General features: G+C 37.1%; 1 protein-coding gene across 6 annotated transcripts in view; it reads right to left on the minus strand.

Annotated features, from left to right (window-relative positions):
• ROBO1 (roundabout guidance receptor 1) overlaps window positions 1-20,329 on the minus strand; it is a 1,092,383-nt gene that overhangs the window by 567,207 nt on the left and 504,847 nt on the right. For 5 of the 6 annotated variants that reach the window (XM_045286235.1, XM_045286236.1, XM_045286238.1 and 2 more), the window contains exon 2: window positions 3,148-3,231. The exons of the other annotated variant lie outside the window; for it this stretch is intronic. In XM_045286235.1, the coding sequence (XP_045142170.1) occupies window positions 3,148-3,231 (84 nt within the window). The remainder of the gene's footprint in view (window positions 1-3,147; window positions 3,232-20,329) is intronic. 6 annotated transcript variants of the gene reach the window in all.

The following is a 20,329-nucleotide window of genomic DNA, read 5'->3' on the forward strand; positions in this document are numbered from 1 at the left end:
TCTTAAAAATCATCGATTATTACATATTCAGCCTCTTTGGGGTATTTGTCTGACCCCATAAATTGCTGATCTGAAACCCCATTTTACTTGTTCTAGCAACAAAGGCTGTAAGCTGCGAACTGTTAAATAACCCCCAATATTTATAGCACACTTGGTTAAACAGGGAATGCACTGCTTCTCTGTAAATAATGCTCCAGTCCACTTTAATAACATACCACCTTGCCACCTTAGAAATTGCTCTGCATTCATTGATTAGCAGGAGAGAGAAGGAAATAATTTAAAACCTTGCATAGCTCTATGGCGTTAGATCTAGAGGTGGTGAGGGAAAAAGAAATAAATTGATTTATTTTCTGAAAGGCTACAGTACCTTTTTTTTTTTAATGACTATTCTCTTAAATCTCTTATCTAAGTTAAATAAGAATGGTATAGGTTTCAGGAAGTAAACCATTCTGAAAGTATTATCATTTGGTAACTGGCTCATCAATAAAAGTAATAACTGTATGTATATGATGTAAAGTCCATGGTTTCTCGTTTGATGGTCAATTTGATAGTGATAGTCCCAAATGATATGAGAACCAGCACAGATGTTATAATGACAAATTGGTTGCACTAGAAATTACACGCTGCTTACAGTGCAAAAGGAAGGAAATTTTGGAGTGCGTGGATGTGGGATTCAGTGAAATGGTGCTCTCCTATGGGGTCTGTTTCATATTTTCCCCATATCTGTATCATGTGGAATGTTACAGGGAGGAGAGAGCTTTCACATGTCAGCTTACTGAAGTGAAGCAACATGCATTAAAGCATACACATCCAATACGGATATGATTTTAACAGCCATTTTGAAATATTATGACAAAAACGTAAAATTCGCATAAAATACCTCATGTTTTTGTTGCATTTTCATGGAAATTTGTATTATAACCAATTCAAACTAATTAGTTATTTGCTGTATATATTTTTGGTTATGTGTTACTTGCATTTTATTTCTTATAATGAAGCTATAACCATGATATGTGCATGTGTACTAAACCCTCAATGGTTTACAGTAAGTGGGTAAAAGGGTCCCAGACCAGGTAAGCCATCTCATTTCCTTCTGAACAGGATTGTCTCCATTATAACAACTAAATAACCTACGTTCATATTCAAGAGAATTCACGTGTACGGAAATACACACACACACACACACACACACACACACACACACACAGAGGATGCCCAGAGGCAATGTCAAATAATGTTTTCTCCCATGAATTCAACTTCAGAGGCAATTGCAGATCTTCCTTTATAATTGATATCTAGCAGCCCAATCATATGCTTTCTATTTGACATTTCTAATCACTTCCAGCGGAAGTTTAAATGAGCAAAGAACATCAATATGCAAAGGAAAGATTCTCAGAGAGCAGTCATTAGTTTCTGAATAATCAATTATTTTCTGAATCAAAATATATAGGGTTAAATTTAATACAGATATTAAATCTCCTTTCACACAGGATTGTTACTAACAACTACACTCACTGGACCAAGGTTAGTTAGAAATTAGTTTTCCAGTCACTTCGTATTCAAATGGCCTTGCTTGAATTATTTCCCTTGCAGAATATAAAAATATTTGTATAAGCTTATTATCTCATCATAGCTCATATAATATCTTGTCTAATAGTAGGAATTTGAACACTGATTAATCCAAGGATGGGAATTAAGAGGAATAAAAAAATTAAAAATACATCATTTAATCTTCAATGAATGATTTTAAAGCTCTCTTTCCATCCTAACATGATTTACGCAGTTGTTCTATATAATTTTCAGGAAATCCATAATAACGTAGTTGTTGAGCCGGGGGGAGCACACGGGAATAGGACTAATGTGAAATTGGCAAGTGAGGGTCCCAGAACGCCCACTCTGTGTATGCGTCCTTTCAAAACGATGAGCTGCTTCCCTATTGATGGCAGTGAGGAATCCCAGTTATGATCCTTGCTATAGGTGCATTTATGGCAAAGTATCATATCCACCGATCACCTTATCTTCAATTTCTTTGACTTTTAATTCCCATGTTAAATGGGAATATTGGGGGAACACGAGAATGCTCTCTAGAAGAGAATGAGTATATGTAATATGAGTTACTTGTGTTTAAATCTAAAATTATGCAGAAGAGGGAGAAAACGGAAAAGCACGATGTACCAGAAGATAGTGCATCCACCAGATTATGCTCTTTAATTATTTGTTTTAACACACTGACCAGTAAGACTGAAATGAGACAGAAGAGTTCTCCATCACCTAACGATCAACAAGCTCCACTCTCAGACACACACTCACCTATCAGCATGCCCATTCCCTGTTCCTGGAGCCTGGGGAACACGAGGGGACAAAGCTTGGCAAAATGTACATACAGAGAGCGGCTACTCAGGACCACTCATCTCTTTATCAGATTCAAAGGGGGATAGGGGATGCATTCCGTCCTTTGCCCACATCTAAAGCTTGAGGCAAATTGTTTCCGAGTTTGATGCAACTTATGCTATTACTTTTAGGACTATATGCTGCATCTAGCATTCACATATTTATGCAGATCATACTCTGACATTTAGACAGCAATCATTTCTACCACATTCAATTAATAAATTTGTTACTTTTGTGCTGCTTTAAGCTTACATCTATGTAAGATATGCTTCATGGATGAAATCATGCAGATACAGTACAGAGAGATTAAGCTTTGGATCATTCTTCCTAAGACTGTTTCCTGGAGTTCATATGACTACAAAAATGTAACCCGAGAACATACAAGTACTTCTGAAACTAAATTACATGCAGGCAAACTTTCATTTCTTTTAAAGAGCAATTTAACTAATCCCTAGACACACATTGACATTCTAACCATGTTAGCGATCTCAAACTTTACAATGAGCATCATTCACTCGGATTAAAAACAGACAAACCAGCATCAGTGTAGCTGTATCTGCTCTCCCCGAAAGTGATGACTTGTGCCCTCTGACCCCCCAGCCAAGGAAGGAAACCGGGGAGAGGAGGACCCGAAGTTGGGGTTGTCAGCAGAAAGCGGGGACGAGGAGATCATCTTACACAGGTGGTTGATGATGCATGGGGGTGCTGCGATCTAGAAGGAATGGAACAGTCAGTGTTGGGAAAGAGGCACTCTACCTGTGTAGCCCAGCGAATTGTCATCATTATCAGAGGTGGGGACGGGCGTTCCGCTGTCGATCCGCCTCTCTAGGTCCTCAGGGTCTGCAGAAAACAACACCAGAGCTGCTGACGGGGTCACAGTAGTAACAGGGGTGGCCGTTTCGAGCACAGCATGTCCAGACACAAGTAAATCCACACGTGATAGAAAAACACACAAGGACAACACACCGCACACTTCACCCTCGGCCCTCCTGAGGCACACTAAGCCCTGCCAAGGTCTCGGCATCCTGGCTGATAGCTGCTACTTGGTCTCTGTAATTTTCCTAATTCTCTGCTCTGCCTGCACCTTCGCTGCACTTCAAAGCCGGGAGGGGTTCTGCCTGCCCTCTGTGAGGCCGCCAGCTCGGACTGAGGGAGCATATGGAGGGGGAGAGGGCAGGGGCTGAATGCTAGCATTGCTAATTTTCAACCTTATTGTTAATCAAAGCTATTGACTGTGATCACTCCCCATCGTCGCTTCATCTCTTGGCAATTACAGACTCTGGGGACCCTGCCTCCGTGGGGGAGGGGGCATGGCGTGGGGGAACGAAGGAGATGTTAAATAAGGGAGGGAGGATAAAAATGATAGCCTTATATTTCCGACCACTTTTATTCCCTGAGAGGCAGGGAAGAACAGGGTAACATCCTATCTCCTGAAGGCACCGGCTTAACTTAAAGATCGCAGCTGCATTTATTGAAATGAAGATATGAGCATACTGGCATTTAACGCTGGTTCTTTTGGTTTGACTCTTAAAAAAAGTCTGTATGTTTCTTGAGATTCACTATCACCATCATTGATAAAAGTAGTATCATCTATTTTTATTTTTCCTGAATGAGAGAATTTAAAACACACTCTTTATATGGCAAGGCAATTTTCTTAGGTAAAACCTTCGAAGCCAGACTGCGTATGAAAGCACTCAAGTCCCAGTACCTGGAGTGGCGCAGCTGTGCATCTAAGCCCACGCACACCACGGCTACAGTTTCCTGATGTTTCATCACTCTGTGTGCCACATTGGGAAGCGTGCGAGAAATACAGGCAGCGTCTCTAGGTTTACTGCTGATAAGCAGACCCAGCACAATAAAAGCCAGGATGTGAGCATGTACACCTCCTGTATCGAATAACACAGAGTCATAGGTCACTCAAGTTGTGCTGGTCTGCCGGTTTTTTATCACCATAAACAGCGTTTGCAGGGGATTCCTTGATCGGCACAGCTGTTTACTAGGAGCACAAGTGCCCCTTATGTACAAGGCAGAGAGTACATCCAGGCAACGCCTTTCTGAAAACATCACAAGGGTCATTAATTTTGTGTCTAAGATAAAAATGACCACAATTCCTTCAGGATTTACCTATGTTGACATATTTTGTATTAGCCATAGCTAGTTAGCAAAGACTTAGAAATGGCGTGAAAAGAATACAAAATTATATATGAGTTAGTTCTTCTTGTGACCTTTTTGCAAGTTACATGATTTATCCACTATCTCCTTGTCCCCTTTTCTCCCACTCCAAATGTGATGTGTTTAACCTAATAGGAAAAGGTGGTGGGGAGTGAGAGAGAGAGAGAGAGAGAGAGAAACAGAGAGAGAGAGAGAGAGAGAGAGAGAGAGAGAGAGAGAGACCCAATGTTTTCAGTTGGAAGAGAAAATAAACTCACTTATTGCTTTACCCACCCATGGCTCTGGTTACATTTCTCTTTAAATCCAACTCTGGAAATGGTGAAGCAGGGGAAGGGTCCTCTTTCTACCCTTTAGCCTGGTAACTCCTCTGAGCCCATAAGCTGATTAGGTTGGAATTTTAAGTCACATTAATAATATAGATGTTTTGTTTCACTCTAGTTTTAGTTTTGGGGGTTAACCTCAAGCAAACAAACTCACTGTGCCAAGTTGATCCTGACTCATGGTTTGGGAAGGAGAAATCCCTGGCGCTGGAAGGGGAATGCTGTGTGCACGAATGAAGTGAAGTATCTTCACTCGCTCACGGAGACCAGTCCAAGCACAGTGGTGGATGTAAGAAGATAAACAATGATGCGTGTTCAAATGTATTACACAGCGTTACAAGCAATCATCCCTTTTCATACCAACTCGTCTAAAATATACAATATTTTAAGGCTTCTCTCCATTTTACAAGTTGTCTTTAGTAACATATTACATTGACATTTTAAAAAGGAATTCTACTTTCATATACTTTTAATTTCATATTTTATTTAATGTGGAAAAACACACTTCTAATCACCTTATAAGAACACAATAGAAATTAATCTAAACTACCAAGAGCTCAAGAAGAAAGAAAATGTTTTGAAAAGGATAACAACATATGTACAAATGTGATTGATACAGTGGATGTATGGATTGTTAGAAGAGCTGTAAGAGTCCCCAATAAAATAATTTATTAAAGAAAAAAAGAAATTAATCTGAACTCCTGATATAAAGTCAGACAATTTTGTCTATCCAGTAAGTCTTTGAGATGAGATTCACATAACTTTTGTTACTGAATCTTCTTGAAAATGAGGACATCATTATGAAAGCAATAGAAATAAGAAGAGTTCATTTCTATGATTTGAAATAAGATACCAAAATTTATTTTAGCAGATGTTTCATCTAATTTATACTTAGTGGTTTAGATGTTTGATTCTTAATTCCCATCTATTATTCTTATGACCTCATCTTAGAAATAGTATACAACGCGCACATCTTAAAAGACGACATCATTTTTATATTTCTATATTAGACTCTCTCTCAATTGCCAACTCATCTGGGTTAAGACTTTGTAGCAATCAACACATCTTTCCATATATATAAAAAAATCTATCTGTCTAGTCTTACCTTTATTTTGATGTGCTGGACCTAAAAGATGTTCTATTAACTGCTTTTTCTCATCGTTTTCCTACCATCTTCAGCATGTCAAATGGTGATGGTAATACATGAAACACCCATTTGGCTCACTGCATTGGTGTTTAGAGACCAATTCCAAGAAAGTGAAAAAGATACTTTTTTTGTGTATTTTCATGAAAAAATATTATTTTGTGAGACATGGAATCTGATATGATGGAAAATACAAGATTTCATAGTTAGCATATCTGAAGGAGGTCTTGTACCCCAACTGTCAATTCAGGGCCTGAACTGAAGTGGATACATCTGCAATGGATAAAAGCCACCATCACATAGACACAAACATTGGCATTACAGGTTTATGTGCCTGTTGCACTTATTAGATTATGAATTCCTGTGGGTCAAGTGATGTGTCTACTTCATATTTAGATGCCCACCTCCTTCCATTGGATATGTAACATCATCGGGATGAATGTAAGCTCTGCTTTTCCTATAAGTATTAAATTAATTCATGAACAAACAATAACCCAAAGTTCACATATCTCTTTAATGATAGAGTCTGACTCTAATGCCATTAAAAAAACACCCTAATTAGATCTTCTGTAGTAGTATATTGATGGTGGTAATGGGGTGGGAGGATATTAATTGAATGAAACTTAAAACAAATGTACTTTCTATATGACAAGTATTTATAAAACCATATAAAATATTTTTCTTCTGATAAAAATGAAATCTGGAATCATAGACTCATCAACATTCAACCCTAGGAAATATGTGACATAGACCTTCACAGAACCATCCACCAAATATCAGATATTCCAGATGTGGGCATTAGGTTTTTACTATTTTTCAGGCAACCAATTCCAATCTTTAAGTTAAGTTCTTATTTTCTGCTAGGTTAAACAAAGAAGCGTTCTAGGTTTTTGGAGGCAAGGGCACTATTCTAATCTATGAATGGGTAGAACCAATGCCTCTTCTATTATAGCTTGATTGTCTCAATATCCTCAGTGAATGTACTTTGTAAGATTCTAGAATATGTCTTTTCTTGTTCAACACTTTCTCTGCAAGTAACGCCATCCAAAGATGTGACTTCAATTATTTATTATTTTTAAGGCAATGCCACATATATATATATATATATTTCTTTTTTTTAAAACAGTTCTATTGGCATATAATTCACAGGCCATAGAATTCAATGCTTTTAATATATTGAAAAGTTTTACAATCATCACCACAATCAATTTTAGAACGTTTTATTCATTATGTAGTGCTCCATTATCCCCAACCTCCCATGCTATAACTCTAAGAAATATTAATCTAGTTAGATTAATCTATTAATCTAGTTTTTTAGATTAATCTATTAATCTAGTTTGTTAGATTAATCTATTAATCTAGTTAGTCTATATGAATTATACCTATCCTCGATTTCTTAGAAAGAAAAGTCTACAAGAAGCACCAACAATGACAACTAAATAAATCACAGAAAAACCTCATTGCAAAAGAAAGTAGACTAGAAATTAGAGCCAATTAAAATGGGTCAAAAGTGAACAAAAAGATAGTATGCTAAATGTTATCTGAAATATATCTGAAGTAATCCACTTCCTAATGTACTCTGTTGGAGGGCCAGCCTATTCATTCTCTGTTTAATAGACTAAGGGAGTTGAATGAAGACTTAATCAACATGGGACACTGCAAACAGATTTTGGGCTTTCACTATCATCTATAGCCTTCAGTAAATTAGGTGCTCAAATTTTAAACTCTAATACAATTCCCTTCTCCGATCTTGGATTTCAGTATTTACAACTCTTGAAAAGCCCAGGCTGATGTGCTCCTTCAGTGTACAATTAGCTAAGACGCCACTTAGAGAGCCACATGTTTAAGGCAAGTCTTTAAGACCACACACACTAGTCTTTCTGATAGTCAGGGACAATCTGATCCTTTTCACCATAATTTGCTAGAGCACTTACTTCAGTGATCACTTCATGAGGGCAAGTATTAAGCAGGGTCATATCCAAAGATTGTCTTTGAATTAGGGATTAGGATTAAGCAGAAATTCAAAGTCTATTCATATATCTAAATTTTTGCATATATTCCTGGTCTACTTTAGAGGCAGAATTATCAGCATGTTGAGAAATACTTTGAGTAACCTCCATAAGATATTTGGTAATTCTAATGAGCATAGATTTCATCAATGGTGTAGATTTCAAAGTAATATGGAGAAAAATTAATATACATATACAGGAAACCTTTGTGGATCTAAAATGCAGGGGTTGTTCACTTATACAGGTTAGAAACCTAAGTAACTGAACACTGTTTAAAAAATTAATGAGGGTTATACACAAGACAAAAATTTCAATCATGCTCATTCACTAAGACAAAACTTTGACTGCAGGACTAAGATATGCCATAAAAAAATCAAAGAAAGTATGAAAATAGCAAGTATAGTAGTATTAGTGACCAATTACTGGACAACTGTACTTCTCTATTAGATCCTTTCCCAACTACCAAATCAAACTGCTCTACCTTTCAATATTATATAAAAAAAACAAACTCATGGCCATTGCATCAATTCTGACTCATATTGACCCTACAGGACAGCGTAGCACTGCCCCATGAATTTATGAGACTGTATCTTTTCACAGGAGTAGAACGATTCATTTTTCTCCCTTAATAGTATACAGATTCCAAGAAATCCTTATCGTATTCCACTAAACACTAAACGCAGCATCCTCTCTTTAAATCTATTGCTATACTGGTTTTTTAGAGTGCCAAGGGGTGTGAGGACAATCCTTAATCACATGAATTCCACCCCCTTTTATATTAACCATTTTCAGGGGGGCTCTTACAAATCTTATAACAATCCCTCATTCAATGGTAATCAACACACTTATACATATGTTGCCATCATCATTTCAAGACTTTTTCATTCTATTGGAGCCCTTGGTATCAGCTCCTCTTTTTACTCCTCCTTCTCCAACCCTGGCGCCCCAATCACATGAATTAACAAAATAAAACCCACAATAATGAGTTGCAACATACGAATGACATAAAAATGATCTAGTAGAGAGGCAGTATTTTCTTCTGTTATACACAATGTCACCATGAGTTGGAACCCATTCAATGACTACAATGACACATGTTACAAAAGGCACTATGATTCTCCACATGTTGCAATTCAGTGATGTTAGTGTCTGAGTTAAACTTAATTCTGTCCTATAGATATACCATTTATAGTATATTTTGTTATAGGCTCTTATTTTTATTTTCTGGAGAGGATTGAATAAAATACTCAAACCTTGCATTTAATATTGTATATGACACGTATGCACATTATATGATATACTGCATATATCATATAAACCTATACACTTATAGCCTATTACAGTCAGCTTGCAGAAACTTTTCACAGATTCAATAACATCAGCAGCAACAGAGGGGAATGAACACAAACTTATATTTTCCTTTTAAATGGAAAATATTGTCAAGAAAACTTCTTTCAATACAGCTCTCTTTAATAGTAAGTTTAATTTGTAATCTAGCAATAAATATAGTAATATCTTTTCTGATGTGTCCTTAACATATGCATCAAAATATAGTGGAAACGTTGTTGCAAGGGGCCATCGAGGTGTTCTGACCCATAGTGGCCCTGTACACAACATAAAACATAAAACACTGCTCCTCCTGTACCAGCCTCACCATTGTTCCCACGATGGAGTCCATTGTAATCACGGTGTCGATCCATCTTCTTTAGAGCCTTCCTCTTTTTAGCAGCTTCTCTAGTGGACCAACCATGAAGGCTTTCTACAGGGACTGGTCACTCCTGATCGCGTGGCCAAAGTATGAAAGACAAAGTCTTGCCATTCTTGTCTCTAAGGAGCACTCTGCTCCAACTTCTTCCAAGACAGATGGGTTTGTCATTGTGGGGTCCAGGGGGCTTTGAATACTCTTCCCCAGCACCACCATTCAGGTGCATCGATTCTTCTTCAATCTTCTCTGTTCAATGTGCAACTTTCACATGCACATCACACAACTGATCACTTCACAGTGCTAAAGAATCACTGTGTAGACTGTTTGCTGACTGCAGAGAGGGAAATGCACTTTTATGATGGATGGACCCAGCAGTTGCCTCTTATTAAACGTGGCATCACTCATCATTAGTAACTAAGAGTAAGAAGACAATTCTGTGATGCATACACCATCAATTATGAAGCATCATTACAAACAATGTTTAATCTGAACTATTCAATACTTTATCATTGAATTAAAGTTCACAGAAAGAGAAGGATGTACTTATTTTTTAGACGATGCATTTGGAATAAACTTAGGAGTGAAGTGTTATGATATATTAACAGAGAGTAAGTAAAATATAGTATGGCTATAAAATCATAGAGGTCTTTATTACACCAAAATATCACAAAGCAACTATTTCCCAAAATATCCTTCATCTAGGTCTGTACATTTCATAACAAAGTATTTTAATCTCTCTAACCCTTCTAAGAAGAGTTCTAGACTTTTTGATTTCTGTCACATGAAAATGCTAGTTTCCGTATCCTGGAGCGACTCAAACTGTGTGCTTTCAGTTTTCAGAACCAAATGAGGGCTGAAGGGGCAAGGTCAGCCTTGTAGCGGGGGATGAGTAACGTTTCTGAACAAAACTCTTGTAGACCAGCCTTTGCTACCCTCCAAGAATCAGCCATGGTATGATGGGGGCTCTGGAGGAATGTCCTCAGGGTAGCTTTCTTGGTCTTTTCTTACCAAATAGCTTCCAATTTTCTTCAAACTTCTAATAAGCCTCTATAATTGGCCTATGTCAACCAAGATCTATCAAGATGCTCTCTTGATAGATTTTCTTGGTTGACATATGTCAATCTCTATACACTACCACTATAACTGCTTGTGCTGATCGCTCAGACTCAAATTTAAACAGCCCAGCAACTCCCCTCAGAAAGAGCTGTTTTGATGGAATGTTCTGAAGGTGTCGTAAGGTGAGTAGGACGAGAGTGATACTGAGAGAGCCTGTCTACCCCCTTCCACTGATTGCAGGGACCTGCTGAACCAGGTTTTCTTGAGAACAAACCCATTTACACAAGAATGGGAAGCACAGAAGCAACACTTGTTACTTGCCTCAGTGTATTGCACAGCTACAGAAAACATGGCACATTATTAATAACAGACTCTATTATGAAAAACGTTTACAAGCTATAAAGGATTGTGGGAGAATTTTTAGTGTTTTAAAATCTTAAAAAGGCCTCATGGTATAGTGGATTAGAATATTCACAATGCTGGTTGTTCAATCACCAGCTGCTCCCTAGGAGAAAACTGTGGCTGTTAGATCTGGCCCAGATTTGTATTTTCAGAAGCACAGAATCGGTTCCACTTTATCCTACAGGGTCACTCCGAGTCTCCGAGTTGGAATCCACTCCACATGAAACCCAAGCTATTTGGGAGAGAATAACACCTCTATGCCTATAAGGAAGTACAGCTAATATAACTATTATTCAACTGTATGTACCAACTACTAAAGCTAGTGATGAAGAAATTGAAGAATTCTACAAATATTTTGATATGAAATTGATCGAACATGCGATTGAGATATAATAGAATTTTGCAATAATTTCTTCAAGGCAAATGCCCTTTTTAAATAACATAAACCACTGCACACATGGCCTTTGTCCGATGGAATACATGCAAATTAAATTTACTCCATCTGTGGGCAGATATGGAAATTTACCACATCTGTGTGAAGACACAGTGGAAAAGCACAATAAGAATGGCCAGAACACTGGCAGGAGCTGACTGTGCAACAGACCAGCAATGGTTCTTATGTAAGTTCAGGTTGAAGATGAAGAAAATGAAAGTAAGCACAAGAGATCCAAAATACAATCTTGAGTCTATCCCACCTGAATTTCAAGAACATCTCAAGAGCAGATTTGACATAATACTAATGAAAGAGGATCTTATCAGCTGTTGGATGACATCAGGAATATCCACGTGAACAAGGCAAAAGGTCGTCGGAAAAAGAGGAAAGAGAGAAAAGGCCAAAGTGAATATTGAAGAGACTGGAACTTGCTCTTGAATGTAGAGTAGCTAAAGCAAACAAAAAAAATGATAAATGGAAACTTTCAAAGGACATCTTTCCAGAAGACAAACTAAAATCATATAATGAAATGTACAAGGTTTGAGGTAGAAAGCCAAAAGAGAAGCACACTTTCAGCATCTGTAAAGCTGAAAGAACTGAAGGAACAATGTAGGCCTCGAGTTGCGATATTAAGGGATTAAATGGGCCAAATGTTAAGGTTCAGGACGCTTAAAAAAAAAAAACAAGACTGAAAGAATACACAGAGGCACTGTATCAAAAATAACTGGTGAACATTCAATGAGTTACAGAGGTAGTATATGATCAAGAACCAAACTTATTGAATCAAGAAGTCCAAGATTCACTGAAGGCATTCAGCCAATACAAGGATGTAAGAATTAATAAATACCAATTAAAATGTTTCCACATACTTTGAAGCACTGGAAACAATCCTGTGTCTATGCCAGGAAATTTGCAAGGCAGTTACCCTGCCAACCAACTGGAAGATATCCATATTTTTACCCATTCCTAAAAAGGTGACCCAATAGAATGTGGAAATTAATGAACAATATCCTTGCTATCACATGCAAATAAAATTTTGCTGAAGATAATTCAAAACTGGTTACAGCAGTACATAGACAAGAAGCTGCCAGGATTCATGCTAAATGCAGAAAAGAACTTGGCACAAAGGATATAATTTCTGACATGAGATGTATTTGGCTGAAAGAGAATACTAGAAAGATATTTATTTGTATTTTATTGACTATGTGAAGTCATTCTACAATGGGTCATAAAATGGATAATATTGAGAAGAATGGAAGTTCCAGAATACTGCGATGTGCTCATGTAGAACCTGTACATGGATGAAGAGGTAGTTGCGTCAATAGAAGACAGGAAAGACATGCACCTGGGTTGTATCTTTTCACCATCCTTATTCATTATGTATGTGAAACAAAAAGCCTGTGTAGTTGGACTACATAAAAAATAACTTTGGAGTTGATTCTGAGTCAGAACTTATCATATATTTATTGTTTCTGAGACTTTGGGAGTAGAAAGCTTTCTTTTTCTACCAGGGAGCTGTTGGCTGGTTTGACCAGTCGACCATGAGGTTGGCAGTCCCATGCTTACCCATCATCACCACCAGGGATCTAGGTGCAAATAAATAAATCAATGTTTATAATTGAAAGGAATCTAATGAAATTTTTCTTTCACAGTTGACAGGATTTAAAAATTCACTGCTATTATTTTTGTTAGCACCAAGACTTACATTTATGTTTTCTTTCAACCCATATGTCCCTAAACTGTTTGTCATATCATGACAGTCAGGGACCAGTCCTCGGAAATGCACGTTTGGTAGAGAATCAGTCAAAAAAAAGGAAGAGCCATGGGAAAAGTCTACTGGTTAAAGTCAGATTTTTATTTGTTATTTTAAAAATAATAGATCTAATTCACACCATTAAGTATTATGATCATAATCTTTACCTTTCCTTTCTTCCAATCTCAGTTATGTAACTATATATATATATATATATTTTTAAATTGTAGCTTCTTTCTTTTACTCTCTTCAAAGAAGGAAACAGATTTCTTTATAGATTTGAATTATCACTTGGTTTGGCTTTGACATTAATTGACATTTTGAAGATGATCATTAATAAAAGATTACGGAAAAGCAAATGAATATAAACTACTATCAATATGAGAATTGTGTTCTACAAATTGGATCGATTTTCATTGATCCTTTCCTACTAATCAAGAGGAATGCAGGAGCTGATCCCTTAAATGGAGTGCTGAGAACATTTAATTAGAATTCAAGGCAATGTTTTACTAAGTTAACTGCAAAACTATATTTGTGAAGCTCTAAATTTATGTCACAATTTTACAATATCAAATAAAATTTGAATTGCACCTCTGCTTTAATTAACATAATTTGCATGTGTTTGCCCAATACGTTTACCTGCAATTAACTTGAGCTACATTAAATGTAGAGAGAAAATATATAAATACTCGTATATTTTTAGATAATTTCTAAGTAAAGTATGCAATTGTTATGATTTGATGACATTGAACACATTCTAACACATACTAACCTGATGTACAATGGAACAAAACATTGCTGCAACCTGTCCCATCCTCATGCTTGCTACGTTTGAGCCCTTTCCTGTAGGCACTGTGCCATATCCTTGAGGGTCTTCCTTTTTTTATTTTTAATCCTTTTATTGGGGGCTCATACAACTCATCACAATCCAGACATCCATCCATTGTGTCAAGCACATTTGTACATTCGTTGTCCTCATCATTCTCAAATCATTTGCTCTCGGCTTTTCCTTTTTTTCGACTGATTCTCTACCAAACGGGCATTCCCGAGGACTGGTCCCTCCTGAGAAATGCCCAAAGTCAGATGATGTCTCCAGTGCTTCCACGGAGCATTTTGGCTGACCTTCCAAGACAGATGCATTAATTCTTCTAGCAATCCATATAGTCTATATTCTTTGTCTATATCGTAATTCAAAAGCATCCATTCTTCAGTCTTCCTTATTCATTGTCCACCTTTCTCACAAGTATATGAGACCGGTTAGTTGCTGTCAAACCACCTTGTGTTAGGTCACTGTAAAGTCACAGACACTCCTAGAAGAGTGAGCCGCAAACCTGATGGAAAGTCAAGTCAACAGGAGAGGAGGAAAGGGACATGAGTAAAAACTACACAAATAAATATAGATACTATGGTTTATATATACCATATATACGTATACACCATGATATATATATAATGGTTTGACTCAGGAGCATCTTCGCTCTCACAGTCACATTTTTAACACTTTAAAATGGCTTTCTGCTGCAGATTTACCCAGCGCAATCGATCACTTGATTTTTTGACAACTGCTTCCATGAGGGTTGATTGTGGATCCAAATCAAATTAAATTCTTGATAATTTTATTTTCTGCATGTATGATGATGTTGCTTATTTGTCCCATTGTGACGATTTTTGTTTTCTGTATGTGGGACTAGAATCAGCTCTGAAGGCTATACTCCTCGATTCTCATCAGTAAGTACTTACTGGTAGTCTGCCTTTCTTTCAGCCAGCACGATGGCACAGTTTGCAGACTGGAGGTTGTTCCAGTCTTTCTCCAATCCTGATGCCATGTTCTTCTTCATATAATTTAACTTCTCAGATAATTCGCTCGGCATCCAGACTAAAAGTGTACGATGGAAGGCTACAACCCTGATGCAGACCTTTACTAATTTTAAATATTCAGAGAGATTGAAGAGCAGGATGACTTTTAGAGAAATTTATGTGTTGCAGAACATTCAATATGAGCCAAGTTTAAAAACAGTGCTTTAAAATATTCAGTAACATCTATTTTCTTAAGGTAGCAATATTGTAACTGAATATGTTACATCGACCTCAATCCCATAGCTCCTCTTTATACATAACTTTAAGTTCGGGAACAAGATTGAACTTCAAAGGCATATAAACCATCAAACACCAGGTTAGTGAGACTTTTTAAATCATTTAACAGTGAGATTAGATGTTTGAACGTATTTGTTTCTGAACCTTATTAATAGTATCACCAGGGATTTTCATCATTTTCTTTTTACAGGTAAAATAAAAATAGCTAATAGGTAATCAGTGGTGTTTAAGATGAACGATTAATAGTTTTTTTTAAATCATTTTATTGGGGCTCATACAATGCATCACAATCCATACATGCATCAATTGTGTAAAGCACACTTATACATTTGTTGCCCTCATCATTCTCAAAATTTGCTTTCCTTTTGGGTTCCTGGAATTAGCTCCTCATTTTCCTTTTTCCCCCTCTCCCTCCCTCCCCACTCGATTAATAGTTTTTAAATAGAAGCTAGAAAATGTAAAGTCTGATTAAATAGTAGATAGTGAACACAAATTTTAGCAAAATATGAATAAAAAAGAAATCAATCTATTTACCTATATACATTCTTTTAACACAATGCATACTTAAGGCACGATAGGAATGCAAAGATATTCTTGGATAAGCCTGTGATTTTAAAAAATCCAAATGACACAATAGAAGTTCAAACTCATCTAAATTCAACTGAATTGGATAAAACAAGATGAAGTGCCTTCTGTATGCAAATCATCCTATTGATGGAGAAATACTCATAATTTTAAAATCATTGTTTCCAAATCTCTTGTAGTGAAATCACTGACAGAGTAGAACTTTTACCATAATTGGGAAAATTATGCTTCATCATAACACTGTGTTTTTTTCTCTTAATGTCTGAAGGTTGGTTCTATGAAAGTCTTGGAGGTATTTTTGAACACAATTAGTGTTGAAGATGTGTGTGCATGCATGTGTGTGTGCTGAAGCACAATGAGAAGGTAAGCCAAATGCCCAGCTGCATTCTGTATTTATTCAGAATTCTCAAATCAAATCCTCACTAACATGTGATGTGACAGATAACTTGGTGGGATGAAAGTTAATCTGCAGAGATTTGCTCCCTTGAACTTTAGCTGTGAGAGTTAATTTCCGGTCCATTTTACTAGTATTCTGCCTCCCTCCGTCTGTTAACTTTTTTGTTATTCTCTCCACCCACTTTACCCTGGTTTTCAACAGGCTTTTCTTTGATTGTGCTTAGCATCTGCTACTGTTCCATTCCCTTCCACTCAAAGCATATGGTAACTTCAACAGAGGCTAATTAAATGGTGCTTGGAGTTAGTTAACAGGTGGTGAACCCAGCTGCCCTGTTTGTCTGAGTTGATACAGCTCACATTTTAAGAAGTAGAAATGGCACAGCAGTAATACTTGAGTGAATGTATAACTCCTTCATGGCATGAGTATGATTTGGGGGTAATCAGGGAGAAATGGGATTATTACCCTTGCCTAGAAGGAGATTTCTGAGTGTGAGGACTGAGTATCAGATCTGAAGAAAAGCCTGGATCGCATTTAACCATTACTATTCTGATGATAAGATGCATAAAATTATTACCAACTTCCTTCAAAGGTGTTAATCAGCCCTGTTTCTCGTCACTGCTGCTGGTGACCATCCTGAGCGATATACCACTAAGATCCATAAGATTTGTTAAATTTTGTCAAAACATCACGATTCCGTGGTGATTTTGACATTACTAAAAATCACACATATTTCATTATTTATTTAGTGTAATATGGAGGAGTCACTCATTATTTCTGTGACTTTGGGAAAAGTACTTTACGATTTTTTTAAAAACATCTGTTTCTACTCTAGAAGATGTGAAATCATAGTATGCAATCCATGGGAAGGTTGAATAAGTAAACATTTGTAATGACCTAATATAATCCTACTCATTTGGTAAGAAGTCAGTAAATGTTTGTCTTTGCTATAATTCATACAAGTTAGCATTCCATTAAAAAATTGCTTAATATTTTTTAAAGAAAGGAAGTATGCCTCTTTGCCTCCTCAAATGAGAAAAACACACACACACACACACACACACACACACACACACACACACTCTATTTCTACTTTACGATGCAAATGTAGAGCTTATATAGGGGGAAAGTAACAATAAATAAATAAATAAAATAAAGGAGTCGATTTTGAAATAAGAAATCATTTTTGTCTAGCCCTATTTCTGCCAGTCTTCCTCCCGGTGTGTCCCCAGCCCCCATTCACGAGGATTCCGCACTGGACCGGTGAGGAAGAATTTCCATAGAGACAGCATCTCATCCTTATGGCCCACTCCTTCAGCTGGAGCATTTCGTTTGCCTAATTGCCTCGTTACTGGGTGCTGACAGAGATGAATTCACTCAATGTGATTTCTTGAGGTAAAACAACACTTGATATTGAAATTACTCAACAGATTTCTTCACACTTGGGGGAAAGCATTTCTAGTCTCTCTCCTCTAGTGAGGGTTCACCCTCTGTTCCTCTCCTTTTACTGTCTTCTGTAGAGGAACAGAAACTGTGTAGTGGTGGGGTGGGGGCGGGGTGTCGGGCTGGGGCGGGGGTGTCTGAGACATCAGTACATGTACTTAAGGACCCTGAGGTGTCCTGGGAGGCATGACTGCCAGCTACCCCCAGCCATTGCTGGCTCCTCTAAGGCTGCATTCACTCTCTGCTAAAAGAACACATTTCCTTCATAGTCCCCTCATTGTCTGCTCTTGCCGGCCATGGGCATGCTTTTGTGTGCCGCCTTCTAATTGTGCTTTTAAAGATAGGGGTCATTTTATGCCTTCTGTTGGCCCAAAGGTCACAGGGATTAGCTGTCTCCGCTGGAGGACCAGGGAGAAAGGAGGAGGCTCACCACCGTTCATTTATCCCAAGAGCTTGCCTCTTAGTGTGGGGGTGGCAAAGGCAGCCATCATTTGTTTATTTTTATCTCCTTTAATAATTGGGTCGCACCCCTCGCCACTTCTCTGTAGAGGCTATTTGTAGCTATGGCTGTTAATAAGAAATTTCTGGGAAGCATATTCCTACAGGAAGCATAGAATGTAGAGGTAAGATACTGTTGACCAAGTTAGTTTACTGCTTTCATACCCTTTACCATTTCAGTTCTCTAATCCATTTTGAACACAAACACACACATGGCAAGGATTTAAAATTGTGGTAAGTCCCTTCAGTCTCTCTCTCTCTCTCTATCTCTCTCTAAACACACACACACACAGCAATTTTGGTTTAAGTAACTCATTTAATGCTATGAAAATCAAATATCTTTTTATTTTCTCGTTTTCCTTTTTAACTCTGTTGATTCATAGACCTACATTTGTGTTTTTATAACTAAGACCTCCCGCCAGTATTTATTCTCACAAGTAATTTTGTAGTGAAATGATATGTTTCACTTATTAATGTCATTCCAAAAGACACATTCTTATTGTAAACTAATGGAAATTTTTGAAACCTAAGACAACAGAAGTAGCTTTATTAAGGAATATGCATAGATGTGCATATGGAGAAGGAGTAAAGGCCTTCAAGTATAAACACCCCAGATACCTTAAAAGGCATCAGGTTGTCTATTATATCATTATTCATATTCAAGTTATAGTGGAGACAGTTTATTATGTAAAAATATTGTCTGGGCACCAATGCTTCTGGCTCATGAAGAAGCCCATTCATTATCCAAGGTCAACACTCAGTCGGAGGTAGCACTCAGTGAAGTTATTTTTGCTCAGTCAAGTGACTGCTGTCTTTCTTACGAGCATGGCTCAGAAGAGAGATGTGATGAACTATGTCTTGTTCATTATTTAATATGGCCTCATAAATAAAAACACGTAAGAAATTGCACATCGCATTTGACTTCAAGGAAATGTATAAATTGGTTTCTTCTTTCTACAGTCTCTCTTTTATCATTCACGAAACATATATTTATGGTGGTGGGCATAAATAAACTCCTTTGGAGATTCACTGACCTCTGCCATCGGTCCTCATAGTAGAGTTAGAATTGACTGTACGGCAGGGAGTTGTCAGTTTTAGCATTTTCAAGCTTAATTCTTAAGACTTTACGTAAGCGTTGAAAGTGAAATCAACCTAAGGGACCTCAAACTTAGGATGTGAATTTCCTAGAACTAGCAATATAAGATTTTTCTTCTCCAAGAGGAAACAGCTATGCTTTGCTTATCATATAGGACGTGCCTGAGAAATAGATGAAAAGCTGTATAAGTAAATTATACTCTTACCACTGGATTCCTGGGTCATTTTCTTAGTAGGGGGCTAAGTGTTAAACAACACACTTCCTTGGGAAATAGAGAAAGAAACTAACGTTTATAGGAAAAAAAGCCCATCAGAGTTCTACCTATTGCCAGAATTATGGCAACTAGGCATTAATCCTTTATGACAGAACTAGATATATAACATTATGTCTGTCAAACAAATTTGGTATTTTTTTTTACTTCTTAGATACTTATTTTTATACTGCCTAGAGATATCCTATTAAAATACTGATCTTAATGTATCAATTTACTAAAACGTCACGTTGGCTTTGCTTGTCCTTATGAAGCTCTACTGACAACCTGTTGATCATAAACGAAACTATTACAGTATTTAGGTAGCGTCACATTCAAAGGAGAGGAATCGAACCTCTGATGAGTCACTATAAAGCAAAAACACCTAGAAGAGCAAATGACAGTAAGTAGTAGCTACAAGCAATTTAGCATCTCAAATATGCAGACTTTGGAAGTAAATGGGAGTCAAAGGAAAACCCTAATTCCAGAAACATATAAAGTACGCATCCTGTTAAAACAGGCATCTTAATTTTCTAATATAAAAATCATAAGACTTTATCCTACTAAATCTGATAATGTGAAAC

The sequence above is a fragment of the Echinops telfairi genome, unplaced genomic scaffold (assembly GCF_000313985.2).
Source record: "Echinops telfairi isolate 266 unplaced genomic scaffold, ASM31398v2 ScPeMD7_6;HRSCAF=24_1, whole genome shotgun sequence".
Lineage (NCBI taxonomy): Eukaryota > Metazoa > Chordata > Mammalia > Afrosoricida > Tenrecidae > Echinops > Echinops telfairi.